General features: G+C 43.2%; 1 protein-coding gene and 1 long non-coding RNA gene across 5 annotated transcripts in view; both read right to left on the reverse strand.

The window, feature by feature from the left end:
• TRIM69 (tripartite motif containing 69) overlaps window positions 1-2,292 on the reverse strand; it is a 28,009-nt gene extending 25,717 nt beyond the window's left edge. For all 4 annotated transcript variants that reach the window (XM_009210073.3, XM_009210072.3, XM_009210071.3 and 1 more), the window contains exon 1: window positions 1,950-2,292. In XM_009210073.3, coding sequence (XP_009208337.2) covers window positions 1,950-1,955 — 6 coding nt within the window. In that variant the 5' untranslated portion in view covers window positions 1,956-2,292. The remainder of the gene's footprint in view (window positions 1-1,949) is intronic.
• Window positions 2,293-6,203: 3,911 nt separating this feature from the next.
• Window positions 6,204-10,438, reverse strand: LOC103885795. The gene is made up of 2 exons (XR_649081.4): window positions 9,429-10,438; window positions 6,204-7,576 (listed from the first exon to the last, which is right to left on the reverse strand). It is a non-coding gene; the product is annotated as an uncharacterized LOC103885795 (long non-coding RNA).
• Between the last annotated feature and the right edge of the window lie 10,522 nt (window positions 10,439-20,960).

Raw genomic sequence — 20,960 nt, forward strand, 5'->3', positions numbered from 1 at the left:
AGGAAGCCCATCAATATGTTTTGTGGAATTGAATTTATTAAATGGATCAAATTTGTGAGGCAAAATATCTGCAATAACTTCCTATTGCGCTAGAGGGAGACATAGAATTGGAAACCAAAGGAGATTCTAAAATTTCTGGACCTGGAAATCTTCTAGGAAGCACATCTACTGCCAGCCCCTTTTAGGGGAAGTCTAACCTTAAGGCAGAGAGAGAGAAACTCGAGTCAGGAATTGATATTCATCCTTATAAAGCCGCGGCTGGCAGGAATCACTTTATAAGAAAGCACATCAGCAGGGCGCAATGGCCCAGGCCTGTAATCTTAGCACTGTGGGAGGCCAAGGCAGGAGGATCACCTGAGGTCAGGAGTTTAAGACAAGCCTGGGTAACATGGTGAGACCCTATCTCTACTAAAAAAAAAAAAAAAAAAAAAAATTAGCCAGGAGTGATGGTGTACCCCTGTAGTCCCAGCTATTCGGGAGGCTGAGGCATGAGAATCACTTGAACCCTGGAGGCGGAGGTTGCAGTGAGTTGAGATGGTGCCACTGCACTCCAGCCTGGGCAACAGAGTGAGACTCTGTCTTTAAAAAAAAACAAAGAAAGAACATCTCTTCCTCCTTTGGTTCACTGTGCATATTCTCAAAGAGCAGAGAAAAGGCAAAGATTAGAGCTATGAAGTCTTTGGAAGCTTGCATAAGAAATCCTTAATTTCTACCAGAGACATTTTTTTCCTGAGAAGTTTTGTGTTGTAAACTTTTGAAATCATGGTTAAGATATCTAAGGAGAGTTCATTTGCTTTTCAACCTTTATTCCTTCAAAGTAATTTTTAAACTTTGATGGGCAGATTTTATGAATAATTAACTTTGAGAGCAAAAAAATACAATTCCTCCACAGAGACAAACGATATGGCACAGCCAGCCCAAACCTAAGAGCAAGACACACTCCTGCTTCACGAGTCATGCCATTTTCACATCAGAAGGAAAGATTCTGAACTTTCTGACTTCTTGGAGCTTCTCAGAGTTGAAATAAATTTTAAGCCATTTAATTCACTCCTTTCCAACCTCTGCCTGAACGTCTGAAGTAATGGGAAGCTCACTATCACACAAATAGTTTTTTTTACTATTATGGAAAAGTGTCTATTTTCACTGACTTGGCCTTAAAGTAATAAGAATATAGTAGGTATAGGCAATAGTGTTTTTTCCCCTAGAAATTATAAACAAAATGCTTATCGCCCTGTTTGCTTCAATAGCTGAGGACAGAGATGAGTAACAGCAAACCTAAAGGTCCTATGATAGAGGAAATTAGAAACTGATCTTAATGATTAATATAACGAAATTAAACTTTATAAGAAGTGGAAACTGGTGGAAATGGATGATAACTCAGGATTCAAGGGCCCCTGTGTCAACATCTCTTGTCGATGAATTTTAGTGAGTTTTTCAAGCTTTCATGTAGTAAATAAGCATTTTCTTTTGTCTGTCTAACAATCAGGAAAACACTAAGTTGAGAAGAATATAACTTCCTTTGTTTTAGCTCTGAAGAGGTCTTAAAGGAAGGAATTCAATTAAAAATGTTTACTATCTGAGTATCGACTCTGCCTTAAATACAAAATAATCAAATGTGAAGGTATTGTAAGCAAACCAAGTTATACATAATAATTTTTAAATCTAAAACAAAATGATTACATTGATAATGAAGGCAAATTTTGTATAGTATGTGGTTTAATTTTTCTCAAAATGTTTTGATGGATTTCATTACTTTCCTACCAGCTTCTCTAGTCTAAATTATCAGTTATTCCAAGGCCTGGAGAGAGTATAGTAGCTACCAGCTGTCACAAGTTAAATACTTCTCTTCATTAATTTCCTTTTGTGCTCCCAAATCCATATCCTCTTCTATGATCCTGTTTTCCACACTATTCCTAGAAGCCCTGCTAAGTAAAAAAAGGATCACTCACCTCCATGAAGCTTCAGCCCACCAAGGGGCAGAGGCAGGCACTTGAATCAGAGCTCAGCAGGCCCAGGATGTCTGCAGACCAGAAGTCAGGGACCTGTTAGTTTTCAAGGAATGGGCTCAGAGCATGACAAAAGGAAGAAAAGTTCAGGAGCTGGAGAGAAGCAGCAAGGCCAGAGTGAGGTCTGGCAGATTCCGTGACAGTTTGTCAGTTGCTTTGATCATCATTTGCTTAAGAGAAAGAGAAACCCTCATTACAATACCCTACCTGCCCAACTTTTCTTTTGTAGGAGAAGAGGGCAGCTCATTTAGATTCAAACTGGTAGTCTAATCTTAAGGTTCATAGCTCCCCATTTCTGGACTAGGGATGCTCTATGAAAGGGGAAATACACGTCAGCAGCAGCCTATATTAAGCCTAACTCATGAAAAATAACCACCTCACCCCTGTTCGTGATCCCATCACACCATCAAGACACCAGCTGAGTGGCTTTAATAGAGAGCTAGTTCACCTCTCATATTCCAGTGAAGCAGCCCTGACTTTGTCTCTGAGACAGTAACACAGGCCTGGAAAACACCAGGCCCTAAGAAAGCAGGATGAGCTTTCTTTCATACAGCTTTCTTCAGCAGTTTTGGCCCGCAGAGAGATGTCCCAGCACTATGCTCCTGCGTGACTTATAAAGAGCCACCATAGAGCCAAACAGTTTTTCTTACAGTAATTCCTCTAACTCGATATGATTTCTTACACGTCTGGCTCCTGCCTAGCTGTCCAGCCTTAATGACCACAGCTCTTTCCCCGATGTTTGGGATTGCCCAAATATGTCACTCTTCTGCAGCTTTGTACATGTTGTCCCTTCGGCTGGGAGTTTCCCTTCCCCTACACCCCCATCTTTATCTCTTTACTAAACTCTTCCCTAACCACTCCCTCATCCCCAAACCAAGGTTTACCCACTTCCCTGTCTCTTCTAGAAGATATTTTGCTGGCTCTATACCAGAGGTTAGCAACCTCAGCCCTGTTGATATTTTGGGCCTGCTCAAGTCTTTTAAGTCAGAGGGGCTGTCCTGTGAATTTTAGGATATTTAGCCGTGTCCCTGGTGTTTACACACTAGTTGCCTGTAGCCACCCGCTCCCTCTCCAGTCATAACAAAAATGTCTCCAGCCATTGCCAAATGTCTCCTGGGGTCAGGGGTTGGAATCATTCCTCAGTTGAGAAACACAGCTTCCCTTCCTTCCTTCCTTCCTTCCTTCCTTCCTTCCTTCCTTCCTTCCTTCCTTCCTTCCTTCCTTTTTCTCTTTCTTCCTTTCTTTTTTTCTTTCTCTTTCTCTCCCACTCTTTTTTCTTTCTTCCTTTCTCTTTCTTTCATCCTTTTTTCTTTCTTTTTCTCTTTTCTTTCTTTGTTTTTTCTTTTTTCTTTCTCTCTTCCTATCTTTCTTCCTTTCTTTCTCTCTGTCTCTCTTTCTCTCTCTCTCTCTCTCTCTTCCCTTCTCTCTTTCTGACAGGGTCTCACTATGTTGCCCAGGCTTATCTCAAACTCCTGAGCTCAAACTGTCTTCCCACCTCAGCCTCCCAAAGTGCTAGGATTACAGGTGTGAGCAACACCATGCCTGGCCTAGCTTTACACATTTCTATAGCACCCTAGATCTTTGCACATGTGGCTTTAACAGAGTGTATTCTAATTGTTTGATTGCATGTCTGCCCCTCCACTAAGTTGTGAACAACCGCAGGGTAGGTAGTACTCTATCTTGCTCACCTTGACAGTACATGGCATTTGTTGGATCAAAACCTTTGTCAAATAAATGTCTATGAAATGCTGGTGATCACTTAATCAAAAAAGTAATTTTGTTTCATCTTGATTATTTTTGTTGTTGGCTAAAACATTTGACAATGCTTAGTATAGCTGATTTTACTAAAGCCTGGCACCTGCACATTCTTTTTTTTTTGAGACGGAGTCTCGCTCTGTCACCCAGGCTGGAGTGCAGTGGCCAGATCTCAGCTCACTGCAAGCTCCGCCTCCTGGATTTACGCCATTCTCCTGCCTCAGCCTCCCGAGTAGCTGGGACTACAGGCGCCCGCCACCTCGCCCGGCTAGTTTTTTGTATTTTTTAGTAGAGACGGGGTTTCACCGTGTTAGCCAGGATGGTCTCGATCTCCTGGCCTCGTGATCCACCCGTCTCGGCCTCCCAAAGTGCTGGGATTACAGGCTTGAGCCACCACGCCCGGCCGACCTGCACATTCTTGAACCTTTTGCCTAGGGGTAAGAGTACTGGCCTAGAAGGTGGAAACCTTGTCTCTCACCAGAGCACTGGGTAGCCTTAGCTAAGACATTTAACTCCTATGGGTATCAGTTCCTCCTTCTTTAAAATGTGAATTCCTAAGACCTCTTCCATCTCTAGAAGCCTGTGATTCCAAATCCTATGTAGCAAGAGGTCTCAGTCTTCACAAATAGTACTTCAAGTCCTTTTTTTCACTATTTAAAAACAGTGTCCAGCCATGATGGCTCACGCCTGTAATCTCAGCACTTTGGGAGGCCAAGGTGGGAGGATCACCTGAGCCCAGGAGTTCAAGACCAGCCTGGGCAAGATGGCGAGACTCTGTCCCTACAAAAAATTTAAAAATTAGCCAGTATCTGTGGTCCCAGCTACTCAGGAGGCTGAAGTGGGAGGATCATTTGTGCCTAGGAAGTCAAGGCTGCAGTAAGCCATGATCACACCCCTGCACTCCAGCATGGTTGACAGAGTAAGACCTTGTCTCAAAAAAAAATAAAAAATAAAAAAATTCCATTAGTGTAAACGAGACCCAGAGTGATGGTTAATTTTATATGTCAACCCGACTAATATACCCAGTATAAAAGTTGCTTAAGCAAGAATGACATTTGTTTCTCTCTTAAGTAAAAGTTCAAACTTCTATCGTGGCTCTGGTTTGCAAAGTTGTCAGTCTCCCAAATTCCTTCTCTTTACTTTGTTAATTTAGAACTCACAACATCCAGAAATTTGGAGAGGAGACTTTATTTCTTATAAAGGGTTAAAGGCCTGCAAGGTGGCCATCCCACAGGCCGGGAAGTACAATCTCTGGCAAAGATCAGAGACAGGCACTTCAAAGGAGGAGGGGTTGGGGTAGGAACTTGATGCTGAACAGGTTGGCTAAACGTACATATTCAACAGGTTACAGGAGGAGTTATGAATAATCATGGAGGTCATTCTGACTCATGCTTATTGAACAAACATGCATGTAACATACAACCCATGTTCACTTTGAGGTACAGACTTAACTCTTTTTTTGTTTTGTTTTTCATGACAGAGTCTTGCTCTGCACCCAAGCTGGAGTGCAGTGGCGCCATCTCAGCTCACTGCAACCTCTGCCTCCCAGGTTCAAATGATTCTCCTTCCTCAGCCTCCCGAGTAGCTGAGATTACAGGTGTGCACCACCACACTTGGCTAATTTTTGTATTTTTAGTAGAGACGGGGTTTTGCCATGTTGGTCAGGCTGGTCTCGAACTCCTGACCTCAAGTGATTCACCCACCTTAGCCTCCCAAAGTGCTGGGATTACAGGCATGAGCCACCGTGCCAGGCCTAAGGTGGAGACTTAACATTCAAATGCACGACAATTAGGCCCTATAAGTCAAAATGCCTGTTCAGGACAGGAAGGAACAAGAGTGCTTAGCCTCTGCAAACTGGCCAGAACCAGCCCATAGTCAGTGGTCTTCTTATCAAGAGAAAGTGGCTGGGCACGGTGGCTCACCCCTGTAATCCCAGCACTTTGGGAGGCCAAGGCAGGTGGATCACAAGGTCAGGAGATCGAGACCACCCTGGCTAACACAGTGAAAACCCCGCTCTATTGCACCAGCCAGGTTGGCTGGGCGCAGTGGCTCACCCCTATGTAATCCCAGCACTTGGGAGGCCGAGACGGGTGGATCATGAGGTCAGAGATCAGACCATCCTGGCTAACACGCAGAAACCTCGCCTCTACTAAAAAATACAAAAAAAAAAAAAAAATTAGCCAGGCATGGTGGCGGGCACCTGTAGTCCCGGCTACTCGGGAGGCTGAGCCAGGAGAATGGTGTGAACCCGGGAGGCGGAGCTTGCAGTGAGCCGAGATTGGGCCAATGCACTCCAGCCTCGGCAACAGAGCGAGACTTCATCTCAAAAAAAAAAAAAAAAAAAAAAATTGCTTATCTCAGCTGGTGCTTGTTTAGCTGCTAAACAAAAAGGAAAAACTGGCCGGACAGAACTCCGTCTCAAAAAATAAATAGAAAAACCTGTGGCAGTTAGAACATAGTTTATTCTTTAAGTGTAGGCGTTCATGACATAACACTTGCCTGGCATGGCCTTAGGTCTTACGAATAATTTTTTATTGCCACAAAGGATCTGTTCCGTCAGCCTTATGATCTTTAATTTGACATGAATGCTGGTCAGTGGTTGTGTCTAAACCATAAAAGAGACGGGGGTATAATGAAGCGTGTCTGATCTCCCATCCTGTCATGGCCAGGAACTCAGTTTTAAGGTGTTTCTGGGGTCACTTTGGTCAAGAGGGGTTTCATTCAACTAAAAATTGATGACTATAAGAAAGGGAAAGTTGCTTTAAGGACGACCCCAGTATCTGGCACACTCTGGCAACCAAAGTCCAGCGCTAAAGCGTAAAACCAAAGGAAACAAAAAGCAGTCCCAGAGCATGTGAGAAATCAGAGTTTTTTACATACTGCAGATAGCAATTTTAAAAATCAGTCTTTAAGCTCAGAGTGTTAGATGCCAACAACCTATAGTTCCTGCACAAAGACATGGAAAAATCCAGCCACAGGCTCTGTCTTGAGCAACAAGGCATACATCATATATAAATGCAGTGATACTGACGAAGGCTGATTTTTTTTTTCAAACAAACTGGGCAAGTGTTAGTATATTTAAAGGAAGTGCAGAAGCACTGACTACAGATGTGGCCACATTCTATAGAGTAGATGTGTTGTATACTAAGTTCAATCTCTGAGTATCCATCCATACAAACTTGACACTGAATATAACCAGGTAGTATATGACAAAAAAAATTTTTTTGCAAGGAATTATGGTGGGCACTGTTGTTGTATATGCATCTCTGTCCCTCTTCAACCCCTCCTCATCAGTGTTCACCACACAACTGCCAGTTTGGTCTTGGAGTGACCTTGTGTTTGCTCTTGGCCTCCTCCTTTGTTCAAGAATCACAACAGAGTCATGGTGAGTTAGGTCAATCACTACAGGTTCTAGAGATTCACAGGTGAGGTCAACTACTTCATTACTTTCCCCAAGTTCTATCAGTTCTGCATCCAAAGCTATGTTAGGAGTTGGGCCTCCTCTGGCTATAGGGAATGCTCAGGCTTGTCTGGAATTCACCATGCTGTCACAGCTTATTATAGTATTCCATTGTGCTTTTTGGATTCAGTCTTAGGGAAGTAAGTGATCCATGCCAAGGTTTACTGCAAATATTAAAAGTCTTCAATGTCTCACTGCTGTTGTTCAGTCACTCTCTGATTTATAAGAATTTAGAGGTCAGATTTCCTGGCATATATGAACTCTTATTCTGGGTTCAGTCCTGTCTTCACCTCCACAACTGCTGTGCTCCCACAGGGAGTGGGTCTTCTGGGAGCCACCTGTAAGATAGTTCGATCTGAATTTTTAATGGAAAAAAAAATGAGAGAAAAATTAAGCTTTAGTAATGTCTAAATCAAGATTGATAGTAGTATATGTATAAAATGTATAGCTATATGTAGAGAATGTATACCAAAAATTTTTTATAGTTATGCATTTGAACAAAATTTGGAGACCACTGCTGTTGAAACTGAGTGCCCCTCCCCATTCCATGACCTGATGATAGTCGGGAGGAGGAGTCCAAGGGGCACTTACATGAAGAGAAACACAGTATCATTAAACACCCAAGAAAGGGTTACTACTTCAATTAAGAGCTTTTTCTTTTCTTTTCTTTCCTTTTTTTTTTTTTTTGATAAACAGCCTCACTCTGTCACCCAGGCTGGAGTGCAGTGGCACAATCTTGGCTCACTGCAACCTCCGCCTCTCCAGGGTTCAAGCAATGTTCATTCCTCAGCCTCCCGTATAGCTGGAATTACAGGCGCATGCCACTACGCCCGGCTAATTTTTTGTATTTTTAGTAGAGATGGGGTTTTGCCATGTTGGCCAGGCTGATATCAAACTCCTGACCTCAAGTGATCTGCCTGCCTCGGCCTCACGACGTGCTGGGATTACATGCATGAGCCACTGTGCTTGGCCCACTCACTCATTTTTTATAAAGTAAAAATGGGAGACCAAAAAATCTCCTTACACACTCCTAACAGCAAATAAGAAATAAACCGTTTAGTCTACTTGCAGGTTCATCTTGCCCAGTGTTTTCTTTCTAACAGAGGCAACAAATGGAGTTCTGAAAAATTTATTCCAGATTGTCTTCTAGGAAAGAGAGGATGGAGTTCAAGCATTAGCCTTAGAGAGGCTTGGTTTGGGTCTAGGCTCTGTGACTTTTGGGCACGTGATCTAGAAGTTAAGTTGTCAAAATCACAGCATGTAAATCTTTGTAAAAATTAATTAGCTTATAATTTTTAAATAATGCGTAATTAGCCATTAGGGAAATACAAATCAAAACCATAAAGATACCATTTCATATCCACTAGAATGGTTATAACAAAAAAGATAATAAGTGTTGGTGAGGATGTAGAAAAATTGGAACTCTCACACAATGGTACATTCAGCTTTGGAGAACAGTCTAGTAGTTCCTTAAAAGATTAAACATAGAGTTACCATATCACCCAGCAATTCCACTCCTACATATATACTCAACAGCATTGATGAAAACCTATGTCCACACCAAAAATGTATACATGAATATCTATAACCACATTTTATTCTCAAGAGCCAAAAAGTGGAAACAACCCAAATGCCCATTAACTAATGATGGATAAACAAAACTTAGTGTACCTATACAGTAGAGTATTTATTCATGAATAAAAAGGAGTGAAGAGCTGATCCTTGCTACAATATGATGATCTTTGAAAACAGAAGCCCGTTACAAAAGACCACATATTATATGTTGCTGTTTCTATGAAATACTAATAGGCAAACCCATAGAGACAGAAAGATTGGTGGTTTCCTAGGACTGGGGGTTTGGGAGAAATGGGAGTGGCACCTAACTGGTACAGAATTTATTTTGGGAGTGATGAAAATGTCCTAAAACTGAGGTGATGGTTACACAACCCTGTGAATATACTAAAACCCACTGAAATGTGCGTTTAAATGTGCGTTTAAATGTTTTAATGTATGGTTTGTGAACTATATCTCAATAAACAAAGATGTAAGCTGCCAAAAATGTTACACAATACAATGGTACACGAACTGGATTTAGATCGGCAAACCCTAGAACCTAGTGAGGAAATGAGAAGCCCAGCAGGAAAACGGGTGGAGCCCAGAGAAGGGCTTAGGGCTCTGCGCTCCCCTGCATGCACCGGCCTACTTACCGAGGTGGTACTTCTCTTGGGCCCCACAGACACCTGCCTCTCCCCGGATCGCTATTCTCAACTATTTGCGTTTTGCGACCGGCCTGCCCCTCCTCTTTCCCGCTCTGCCTAGGAAAAAAGAGCCCTCGGAACGAAGCTGGGCAGCCCCAGAAAGCAGTGCCCATCACCTTGCAGCTCCATCCATGTACCCAGCAGCCCATCAATGACCTAGCTATGTTGTCTGTTCCACCCAGTCCTGCCCGGTAGTTATTCAGCGATGAGGGAGTACGAAGCGTGCGCTCCAGTAGTGCGCCACTTTCCCGGCCCTCCGTGGCTTCCCAGTCCTGGACAGAGACCCGAGCGAGCCGAACCCGGGTACCCGGCTACACTGGGCTGGGAAGGAGGACCGGGCAGCCACAGGCCAGGGAGGGCAGTTGGAGAGCGATAGAAGCAGAGGGAGCGGGAGGCAGAGGAGAAGGTACTCAACGATGGACGCGCCCAGGCTGGGCGGCGCCCACAGAGCAGAGGCAAGGTCAGGAAGCAGAGCGTCACGGTGCAAACTCCCAGAACTGAAGAGGCTAAAGCGCTAGCTTGTCACCCTTTTAATTCGCTTTTACAGTTTCCGAACTGCCCAATCAAAACCCGAGCCCAGGGTCGCTCGTCACCGGTCTCTGGACAAAAAGCGCTGTTTCAGATTAGAAATCAAGACTTTCCCGTTCTGGTTTCTCTTTCTTCAAAGCCAGCTGCTTTCCGAGAAAGGGTGAGGGTTGCTTCCTTCGCCCCACCCCACGCAGTGATGAGATCAGCAACTTCTCACTCTATAGATGGGTGATTCTCTGGTTGTTCCAATGAAGTCATTTGGAGTATTTATTAAGAGGCTGAGGGCCAGAGGTCGCAGTCTACATGCAAGCACACTTAATGTATAAAAAAGCAGCCGGGCGCGGTGGCTCACGCCTGTAATCCCAGCACTTTGAGAGACTGAGGCGGGCGGATCACTTGAGGTCAGGAGTTCGACATCAGCCTGGCCAACGTGGTGAAACCCTGTCTCTACTAAAAATACAAAAATCAGCCGGGCGTGCTGGCGCGTGTCTGTAATCCCAGCTACTCAGGAGGCTGAGGCAGGAGAATCGCTTGAACCCAGGAGGTGGAGGTTGCAGTGAACTGAGATCACACCACTTCACTCCAGCCTGGGCAACAGAGACTCCGTCTGGAAAAAAAAAAAAAAAAAAATCCTGCATATAATCTGGGCTTACAAGCACCAAGGACATGTAAGAAATGTGTTATGTTTTTCGATTATTTTGTTTCTTGAGTATTTATTGACCATCTACTACCTTAGGCTCATATACACTGAATTTTCCAGGAATATAACTACCAGGCAACTCAAAGGAAGATGTATGTTGGTTTTTTATTTTTGGAATTTTGCCTAGAGATTTTCGCCATTTTAGAAAATTACACCAGAACCAGCAATACCATATCTGAATCTGAGCCATCGGTACAACGTGCCTCTCAGTCTTCCATGCCGCTGGTTCACAGAGATCCTAGGCAGTTACAAGTGTCTGGCACTTCTTTATACCAGCAGCACAGCCAAGCTAGAGCATTCACAAGCTAAATTACTTAATTTTCATAATCATATTAGTAAAAGAATCACCACAAAACAATTGTTATAAAAAGGGGTTGTTGAATACGATTGGGATTGAAACCTCTAATCCACACTGGAATCCTGGGGACTGTGCCCACCTGTCTGCCAAGCTTGGATACTGAGTTTCTATCCTAGAAATCTGTCAGATAAGGCTCCGTTACACAAATGATTTGGTTACTGCATCATCACTAGGAACCCTTCATTCTCTTAACCTTTCCCGGCCTCAGAAAAAAAAAACAAAAAAAAAATTCTCAAAAACCCCCATACTGCCAGAAAAGAGCTCTACCTGTAGGCCTACCTTTGGAGGAACTGTCCAGAATGAGTCAGGGCCATCTTGTTACCTAAAGCCTTTTAGGGAAAGGGATTCTTCCATAGTTTCTTCTTTCACCAGATCAGTGCCAAGAAGTTTTCCATTGTACAAAATGAGTATCCCTAATCTGAAAATCTGAAATCCTAAATGTTCCAACGTCTCAAACTTTTTGAGCGCCAACATGATGCTCAAAGGAAAAGGTAATTGGGGCATTTTGGATTTTAGATTTTCACCTTAGAGATGCTCAACTGATAATTAGCAAATATTCCAAAATCCGAAAAAATCCAAAATTTAAAACACTTCTGGTGCCAGGCCTTTCGAATAAGGGATACTCAACCTGTATCTCCCTGCTGTGGTAATTTGCTCTAATGAGCTGTGAACATAAAGAACCACTGGAAGTAAAAGCAGTTGCCTGGAGTCTTGCATCTTACAGAGCCCTTCTGATTGCCATCCCCTTCTCAGAACCACCCTAAAAGAGTGCCCGGCACAAAGTAGACACTCCATATTTATTTAACAAACGATTAAGTGAATAAATAAGTACATTTATGGTATAGGAATAATTATCCCGTTTTATGGATATGGCGACAAAGGATCAAGTCAGCAATATGACTCTTTTCCAATTTCTTTTGTGGAATTAGGATTCAAACTCAGGTCTGAGTCCAATGTCATACACACTGTAATGCTATCCCCTTAGCATTAATGGAAGTTTGGGGTTGCATGTGTTATGGGCCCGGCAGAGGATGTTGACAGGAAACATGCCTCACCCAGATCTGGCTTTATGAGCCCGTCCTCAGCTTTTGCATAGTTTGCTGCTAACAGCTAGCATCTGCGATTACCCTCAGTCCTGCAGATTACCCTCAGACACTGGAAGGAGCTGGAAGTATCTGGGAGTTTTATGTTTCACCTCATTCCACAACCCCGGATAGCCACAGACAGGCTGATGAAAAGCACCAAAGCCCAGGTCCTTTGTGTTAAGGCAGGAAAAACTCTGACGTGTGTTCTTTGTTCTAGAGCTTCCTGTGTGATCAGGCTGAGTGTAGGACTTCTGAAATCACGCTCTCGCTTGGCTTCTTACCATTTCCTGTCCTTCATCCCCCACTCCTTTACTGTTCTTTTGCTAGAAGTCCCCCCTTTTTTTTTTTTTGAAACGGAGTTTCACTCTTCTTGCCCAGGCTGGAGTGCAATGGTGCGGTCTTGAAGAGCCCTTTCTTAATAAGTCATTTGCATCCAAATCTTTGGCTCAGGGCCTGCTTTTGCAAGACTCCACCTAAGACACTCACTCGCTCTTCAGATGGTGAAAATGGCATGCACACTTGCAGACAGCTAAGGATTCTGTCTTAGTCTTTCTGTTGCTGTAACAGAATACCTGAGATCAGGTAATATACAAAAAAAGAGGCCAGGTGCGGTGGCTCATGCCTGTAATCTCATCTTTTTGGGAGACCAAGGCTGGAGGATCACTTGAGGCCAAGAGTTTCAGACCAGCCTTGGCAACATAGTGAGAATCTGTCTCTACAAAAAGTTTTTAAAAATTAACCACGTGGCCGGGTACAGTGGCTCACGCCTGTAATCCCAGCACTTTGGGAGGCCGAGACGGGTGGATCATGAGGTCAGGAGATCAAGACCATGCTGGCTAACACGGTGAAACCCCATCTCTACCAAAAATACAAAAAAATTAGCCGGGCGTGGTGGCAGGCGCCTGTAGTCCCAGCTACTCTGGAGGCTGAGGCAGGAGAATGGCGTGAACCCGGGAGGTGGAGCTTGCAGTGAGCTGAGATCGCGCCACTGCACTCCAGCCTGGGTGACAGAGCAAGATTCCGTCTCAAAAAAAAAAAAAAAAAAAAATTAGTGATGCATGGTGGTGTGCGTCTGTAAGCCCAGCTACTTGGGATGCTGAAGCAGAAGGATCACTTGAGCCCAGGAGTTTGAGGCTGCAATGGCACAATGACAGAGCAAGATCCTATCTCAAAACAAGAAAGAAAGAAAGAAAGAAAGAAAAATGTATAGAAGAGGCTGAGAAGTTCAATGTTGAGGGGCTGTATCTGGTTTGCTTTGAGTGAGGGCCTTGTTCCGCACCATAACGTGGCTGAAGATATCAGAGAGGCATCATAACATGGCTAAAGATAAAGATTTAGAGGGGCACGAGAGAGAGCCAAACTGGCTTTTATAACAGACCCATTCTCTATTAATCCATTAATCCATTCATGAAGGAGTCCTAGTGACCCAGTTCCCTCTTAAAGGCCCTACTTCTTAATACTGTTATATTGAAGGTTAACTTTCTTTTCTTTGCTTCATTATTTTTTATTTTTTAATTTGATTTATTTTAGATAGATAGATAGATAGATAGATAGATAGATAGATAGATAGATAGATAATAGATGACAGACAGATACGAGGTCTCACTATATTGCCCAGACTGCTCTTGAACTCCTCCTGGGCTCAAACAATCTTCCCGCCTCAGCCTTCCAAGTAGCTGGGACTACAGGTGTGTGCTGCCACACCCAGCTAGTTTTTGTTTGTTTGTTTTCGTAGAGAGGGGGACTCACTATGTTGCCCAGGCTGGTCTCAAACTCCTGGGCTCATGCGATCCTCCAGTCTCAGCCTCCCAGAGTGCTGGGATTAGAAGTGTGAGCCGCTCTGCCCTGTCAGGATTAAGTTGCAACATGAATTTCAGAAGGGACAAACATTTGAGCCATAATAAATGACGAGAAAACCGCTTCAACTATGCTGTGTCATTTAGTGGTAGCAAAAGTCCTCTCTGTTTTTCTGAGTGAAAACAGTGAAAAGAGGAAGTGCCTGTAATCCCAGCATTTTGGGAGGCCAAGGCAAGCGGATCATGAGGTCAGGAGTTTGAGATCAGCCTGGCCCGCATGGTGAAACCCCATCTCTACTAAAAATAAAAATAAAAATAAATTAGGCATGGTGGTGCACACCTGTAATCCCAGCTACTCGAGAGACTAAGCCAGGAGAATCACTTGAACCCAGGAAGCAGAAGTTGCAGTGAGCTGAGATTGTGCCACTGCACTCTAGCCTCGGTGATAGAGTGAGACTCTGTTTAAAAAAAAAAAAAAAAAAAAAGGTGATTAAAAAGCTTTATTGCTTAAAAAAAAAAAAAAAAAAAAAAAAGAGGAAGTGGTTCATGTGGTCCATGGGGGAGGGGAAACCTGCACATCATTGCAGGCTTCAGTTGGGCCTGTGTGTCTTACCAAAGACATAGATATCTCCTCAGTTTCTTAGACTTTTTAATCACCTATGTTGTGGAGGACCAAAGATATCTAATAATTGCATCCAACTAATGACAGGAGATATATAGAGTTTAGTGCATAGTAAGTGCTTAATATATGCTCGACTGTTATTTTAATTGTATTTATCAGTTTTTTTTTCCATTAGCCCTTCTTATAACTCTCCAAAGTACCAGAATAATTTCTATGCACAAACTTTTCAATCAAAGTAATCAGAGACACTTTATTATTTATTTTAAGATATCTAGAACCCAAATGTTAGCCTTCAACTTTTTTCTTATAGGTCTAGACTCCAGGGAAAGACAATGCCAATCTCTTCCCCCTAAAACTTTGATGGCTGCATCACAGACAAAATATTTTTTTTTTATTATAGGAAGTGGCTGGGTCCGGTGGCTCTGTAATCCCAGCACTTTGAGAGGTCGAGACTGGAGGATCGCTTGAACCCACAAGTTCAAGACCAGCCAGGGCAACATAGTGAGACCCCCCCATCTCTACAAAAAAATACAAAAATAAAATTAGTCAGGAATGGGTGGTGCACACCTGTGGTCTCAGCTACTTAGGAGGCTGAGATGAGAGGATTGCTTGAGTCCAAGAGGCTGAGGCTGCAGTGAGCCAAGATTGTGCCACTGAACACAAGCCTGGGTGACAGGGTGATACCCTGTCTCAGAAAAGAAACAAAACGAAAAGAAAAGAAAAAAGAAAAGACCTTGAGTTTTGCTTCAGGGGTTTACAACACAAGAATGACAAGTAAAAAGCAACAGCCCAAAAATACTGTGAAAGTGGTTGTTGACAAAACTAGAAAAGACATGTCCATTTATGACATGTTTTCATTAGGGATCATGAAAAAAAGTAAGATATAAAAATTATTATTTAACAATAACCACTTTTTTAAAGGAGGATACAGTTAACCTTTGAACAACACAGGTTTGGGGTGCAAGGGTCCACTTTTTTTTTTTCCTTTTTGACAGGGACTTGCTTCATCACCCAGGCTGGAGTGTAGTGTCCTGATCTCTGCTCACTGCAGCCTCAACCTCCCAGGCTCAGGTGATGCAAGGGTCCACTTTTTTTTTTGTTTTTTGTTTTTGGTGACAAAGTCTTGCTCTGTCACGCAGGCTAGTGTGCAGTGACGCAATCTCCACTCACTGCAACCTCCCCCTCCTGGGTTCAAGTGATTCTGCTGCCTCAGCCTCCCAAGTAGCTGGGATTACAGGTATGCACCACCACATCCAGCTAATTTTTGTATTTTTAGTAGAGATGGGGTCTCACCATGTTAGCCAGGCTGGTCTCGAACTCCCAACCTTAGATGATCTGCTTGCCTCGGCCTCCCAAAGTTCTGGGATTACAGGTGTGAGCCACTGCACCTGGCCAAGAGTTCACTTTTATGTGGATTTTCTTCTGCCTCTGCTTCCCCTGAGACAATAAGACCAACCCTTTCTCTTCCTCCTCCTCCTTGGCCTATTCAACATGAAGATGATGAGAATAAAGATCTTTATGATGATGCACTGCCACTTAATGAATAATAAATACATTTTCTCTTCCTTATGATTTTCTTAATAACATTTGCTTTTCTCTAGCTTACTTTATTTTCAGAATACAGTATATTTAGTATATATAACATATAAAATATGTGTTGACTGTTTACGTTATCGATAGGGCATCCAGTCAGCAGTAGGCTATTAGCAGTTACGTTTTTGAGGAGTTAAAGGTTATACTTGGATTTTGACAGCATCGGGGGTTGCCACCTCAAACTCCGTATTGTTCAAGAGTTGAATATATAAGGAAATGTAAGGATACCTATTTGACAAAGATTAATTAATAATAACAATTTTTAAAAATTTAAATAAGCGGCCGGGCGCGGTGGCTCAAGCCTGTAATCCCAGCACTTTGGGAGGCCGAGACGGGCGGATCACGAGGTCAGGAGATCAAGACCATCCTGGCTAACACGGTGAAACCCCGTCTCTACTAAAAATACAAAAAACTAGCCGGGCGAGGTGGCGGGCGCCTGTAGTCCCAGCTACTCGGGAGGCTGAGGCAGGAGAATGGCGTAAACCCAGGAGGCGGAGCTTGCAGTGAGCTGAGATCTGGCCACTGCACTCCAGCCTGGGCGACAGAGCAAGACTCCGCCTCAAAAAAAAAAAAAAAAAAAATTTAAATAAGCGTAATATAAAGTGGTGAGTTATATATACACACTGAGAGCCACCTCTATAAAGTAGAATATAGTAGAGTCCAAAAGATAGTAATTTCCATGTTGTAAGTGATTACAGAGGTATACAAAATTTTTTCTTTCTTTCTTTCTTTTTTTTTACTTTTTATTTTTTATTGAGACACAGTCTCACTCTGTCACCCAGGCTGGAGTGCAGTAGTGCCATCTCTCCTCACTGCAACCTCCACCTCCTGGGTTGAAGCAATTCTCCTGTGCCTCAGCCTCCCGAGTAGCTGGAATTACAGGTGCCCACCACCATGCCTGGCTAATTTTTGTAATATTAGTAGAGACAGGGTTTTGCCACATTGGCCAGGCTGGTCTGAAACTCCTGTCCTCAAGTGACCACCTACCTCAGCCTCCCAAAGTGGTGGGATTACAGGCGTGAGCCACCACACCCCACCTAGTATGTTTTTTTAAAGGGGCTTCTTACATATATTTTCTAGAAAGTAATTCTTGTTTCAGCAACATAGTATGGGTATTCCTCCATATCAGTATGTAAGATCTACTTCTTTATTACTGGCGTTGGGACTTTTCCGTTTAATTTGCATTGCATAATTATATTTAATAAGGTTAATTAAACTTCCAGTATTCCTCCTCTTTGCTTGCTCTCTTCTTCTGAAAAGAGGAACTAAGGCATGCTCCAAAGGAACTGTGAAAGTTGATACTACAAATTGGGTCATTTTTGTCTTACTCAACAAAAACAGAGTCAAGAAGCCAGGGAGAAGCACTCAGGGCACAAAACATTGCTCCAAAAATGCAATTTTCTGCAAGCCTGGCAGCTGAAACTGCCTGCTATCACCTGAAACCAGGTTTAACTAAGGCTACTGAAACAACCTGCTACAACTACATTGAACAGACTAGCTCTGTTCATTGCCATCATTTGCCAGTCCGAACTTGCCAGCTCCTCAAAACCTTACTAGCACCAGTGAAATTTCTCAGAACAATGTGTAACATTTTTGCATTTTATAAAACCTTTTTGTACTTCAGTCATGCCAAAGACCAGCTGGTCTGTGTGTATGCCCTGAATTGCAATTCTTTCCTCCCAAATAAAACATTTTAATTTCAGAGATTAATCTCTATATTTCATTTGACTTTGACATACTATTACCTTGTAATATCAGCCAGCCCAGCAGCCCCTCACAAAATAGCTCTGTTGAATGATACAGAATGGAGAAAGAGTTCTTTATTATTTAACTCAATGGGTCTCTCAATCTTGGATGTACATTAAAACTCTCTAGAGGTTTTTTAAAAAAATAACAGTATACCTGGGCTCCATACCAAGAGATTATGATTTAGTTGGCCTGGATGAGAGTCCGAGAAGCTGGTAAGGTTTTTGTTGTTGTTGTTATTGCTGTTTTTGAGACAGAGTCTCACTCTGTTGCCCAGGCTGGAGTGCAATGGCGTGATCTCAGCTCACTGCAACCTCTGCCTCCCAGGTTCAAGCGATCCTCTTGCCTCTGCCTCCTGAGTAGCTGGGATTACAGGCATGCACCACCACCATGCCCGGCTAATTTTTGTGTTCTTAGTAGAGACAGAGTTTCACCATGTTGGCCAGGCTGGTCTTGAACTCCTGACCTCATGATCTGCTCACCTTGGCCTCTCAAAGTGTTGGGATTACAGGCGTGAGCCACCGCGCCCAGCTTGTTGTTTATGTGTGTGTGTGTGTTTGTTTTTCTTTGTTTTGTTTTTATAAACTCTACATGTAATTTTAGTTTGCACCCAAGTGAAGAGTTAATGAATGGCCTAGGTAAGTGTGGTATAATATGAAACACATTTGGTCTTTGTCCCCAGTTCCTGTCATAAGTTCCTAAAACCCTTTGAATTTTGAATGATAGGAGTGTCTTTTGTTATTGCTAATAAGACTCTTTGATAACTCTTGAGTATATGTTAATGAGGTTATACTCATTATAGGTTGGGGCCCCTAGATAGCCTCAGGATGGTGCTAGTCACCAGAAAGACCAACTGATGAAAAGATTAGTGTGTTGGAACTTCCACCCTGACCTGTCCATTTCTGGGAAGGTGAAGGGGAGTTGGAGATCAAGCTCTATAAAAACTCTTGAACGATGAGCTTCTTGTTTGCTGAATGTGTGGAGGTGCTGGGAGGGTGGCATACACCTGGAAAGGGCATGGACTCTTACCACCAAAACCCGCTACATACAACCCTATTCATCTCTTCATCTAGCTATTCGTCTGTAGCTTTTATAATATATTTTATAATAGATTGGTAAATGTGAACTGTCCTAGCAAATTAATCAAAATCAAGGAGGGGGTCATGGGAGTCCTGGTTTCCAGCTGGTCAGTCAGAAGTAGAGGTAACAACCTACTATGTTGCAGTGAGCTGAGATCTGGCCACTGCACTCCAGCCTGGGTGACAGAGCAAGACTCCGTCTCAAAAAACAAACAAACAAAAAAAACAATCTACTATGTGTGATTGGCATCTGAAGTGGAGGGCAGTCTTGTGGGACGGAACCCTCAACCAGTGGATCTGACACCATCTCCAGGTAGATCCCATCAGAATCGAATTGAATTATAGGATACCCAGTTGGTGTCTGCTGGAGATTGTTTGGTGTTGTTAAATTAAGTTTAGCCTAGGCAGGGCACAGTGGCTCATGCCTGTAATCTCAGTACTCTGGGAGGCTGAGGCCAGAGGATCACTTGAGGCTAGGAGTTTGAGACCAGCCTGGACAACATAGTGAAACGCCATCTCTACTAAAAATACAAAATTAGCCAGGTGTGGTGGCGCATGCTTGTAATCCCAGCTACTCGGGAGGCTGAGGCACGAGAATCGCTTGAACCCTGGAGGTGGAGGTTGCAGTGAGCCAAAATGGTTCCACTGCACTCCAGCCTAGACAACAAGAGAGAAACTCTGTCTCAAAAAAAGGTTTAGCCTAAAGTTGCCTTGGTTGGGCGCAGTGGCTCACACCTGTAATCCCAGCATTTTGGGAGGCTGAGGCAAAAGAATTGCTCAAGGCCAGGAGTTCATCTCTACTAAAAATTAAAAAACAAAATTAGCCAGGCATGGTGACGTGTGCCTGTAGCGCCAGCTACTCTGGAGCCTGAGGCAGGAGGATTGCTTGAGGCCAGGAAGTTGAGGCTGCAGTAAGCCATGATCATACCACTGAACTCCAGCCTGGGTGACAGAGTGAGACCTTGTCTCAAAACAAAAATTAAATAAATAAAGCTGCCTCCCTATGTAAGTTCAGGCTAAAGGTTTCTCTATGCATAGTGAACTGCAACCTAACTGGATAATATGTCAACAGACTGTAACTTACTGTTATACCACAGAGTCTCAGCCAATCACACGTGGTCAACTCTTCAAACCCTGTTTAAATGAGGCAAATGCTGAGCTGCAACCAATCTGGCTGTTTCTTCCCCTGACTTCCATTTTCTGCACATCACTTTCCTTTTTCTGACCCTAAATGTTATCCAACCATGTGGCATCCCCAGAGTCATTTTGAATCTGTTCTGGTTCTGGCAGCTGCCTGGTTCGAGAATCATTTTTGCTCAGTTAAACTCTGTTAAATTTAATCTGTCTAAAGTTTTTCTTCTCACAGAATGTAGAAAACATATCTGGTCACAGAAGCATTCTGTGTTGAGTGTAAGAGTAGAAATTTTAAAACTTTGTTTTTCTTTCAGAGTATCACCCTCCAATTTGTTCAGCCAAGTTCCTACAAGTCTTCCCTCAGATACCCTTGCTCCACTGTTTGGAATTACCCAAACCTGCCATGTGGCTGTCCTTCCTGGCTCCCATGCCTGGAAACCCAGGCCCCACCCACCAATCAAGAGAACCACTACCCACTTACTCTCAGCTCAGGCGAATGGCTTCTCTAACACCTCCCTAGATTTTTGTTGTTGTTCCTTGAACAACATTATTTCTTTCGTAAAAAATTATTATTTTTTTTTTAATTCAATTTTTCGAATTGAGACAGGGTCTTGTTATGTCGCCCAGGCTGGTCTCGGACTCCTGGGCTCAAGTGATCATCCTACCATGGCCTCCCAAAGTGCTGAGATTACAGACATGAGACACCTCGCCCAGCCTGAACAACAAAATTTCCATTGCCAAGTTCTTTGTGAGTACCTATGCTATATTCTTATCAGGTATATATTTTAATTATTTGACTGCATATCTGTCCCTCCGCTAAACTGAGACGATTGGGAGCAG

Source organism: Papio anubis, chromosome 7, assembly GCF_008728515.1.
Source record: "Papio anubis isolate 15944 chromosome 7, Panubis1.0, whole genome shotgun sequence".
NCBI classification, from domain to species: domain Eukaryota; kingdom Metazoa; phylum Chordata; class Mammalia; order Primates; family Cercopithecidae; genus Papio; species Papio anubis.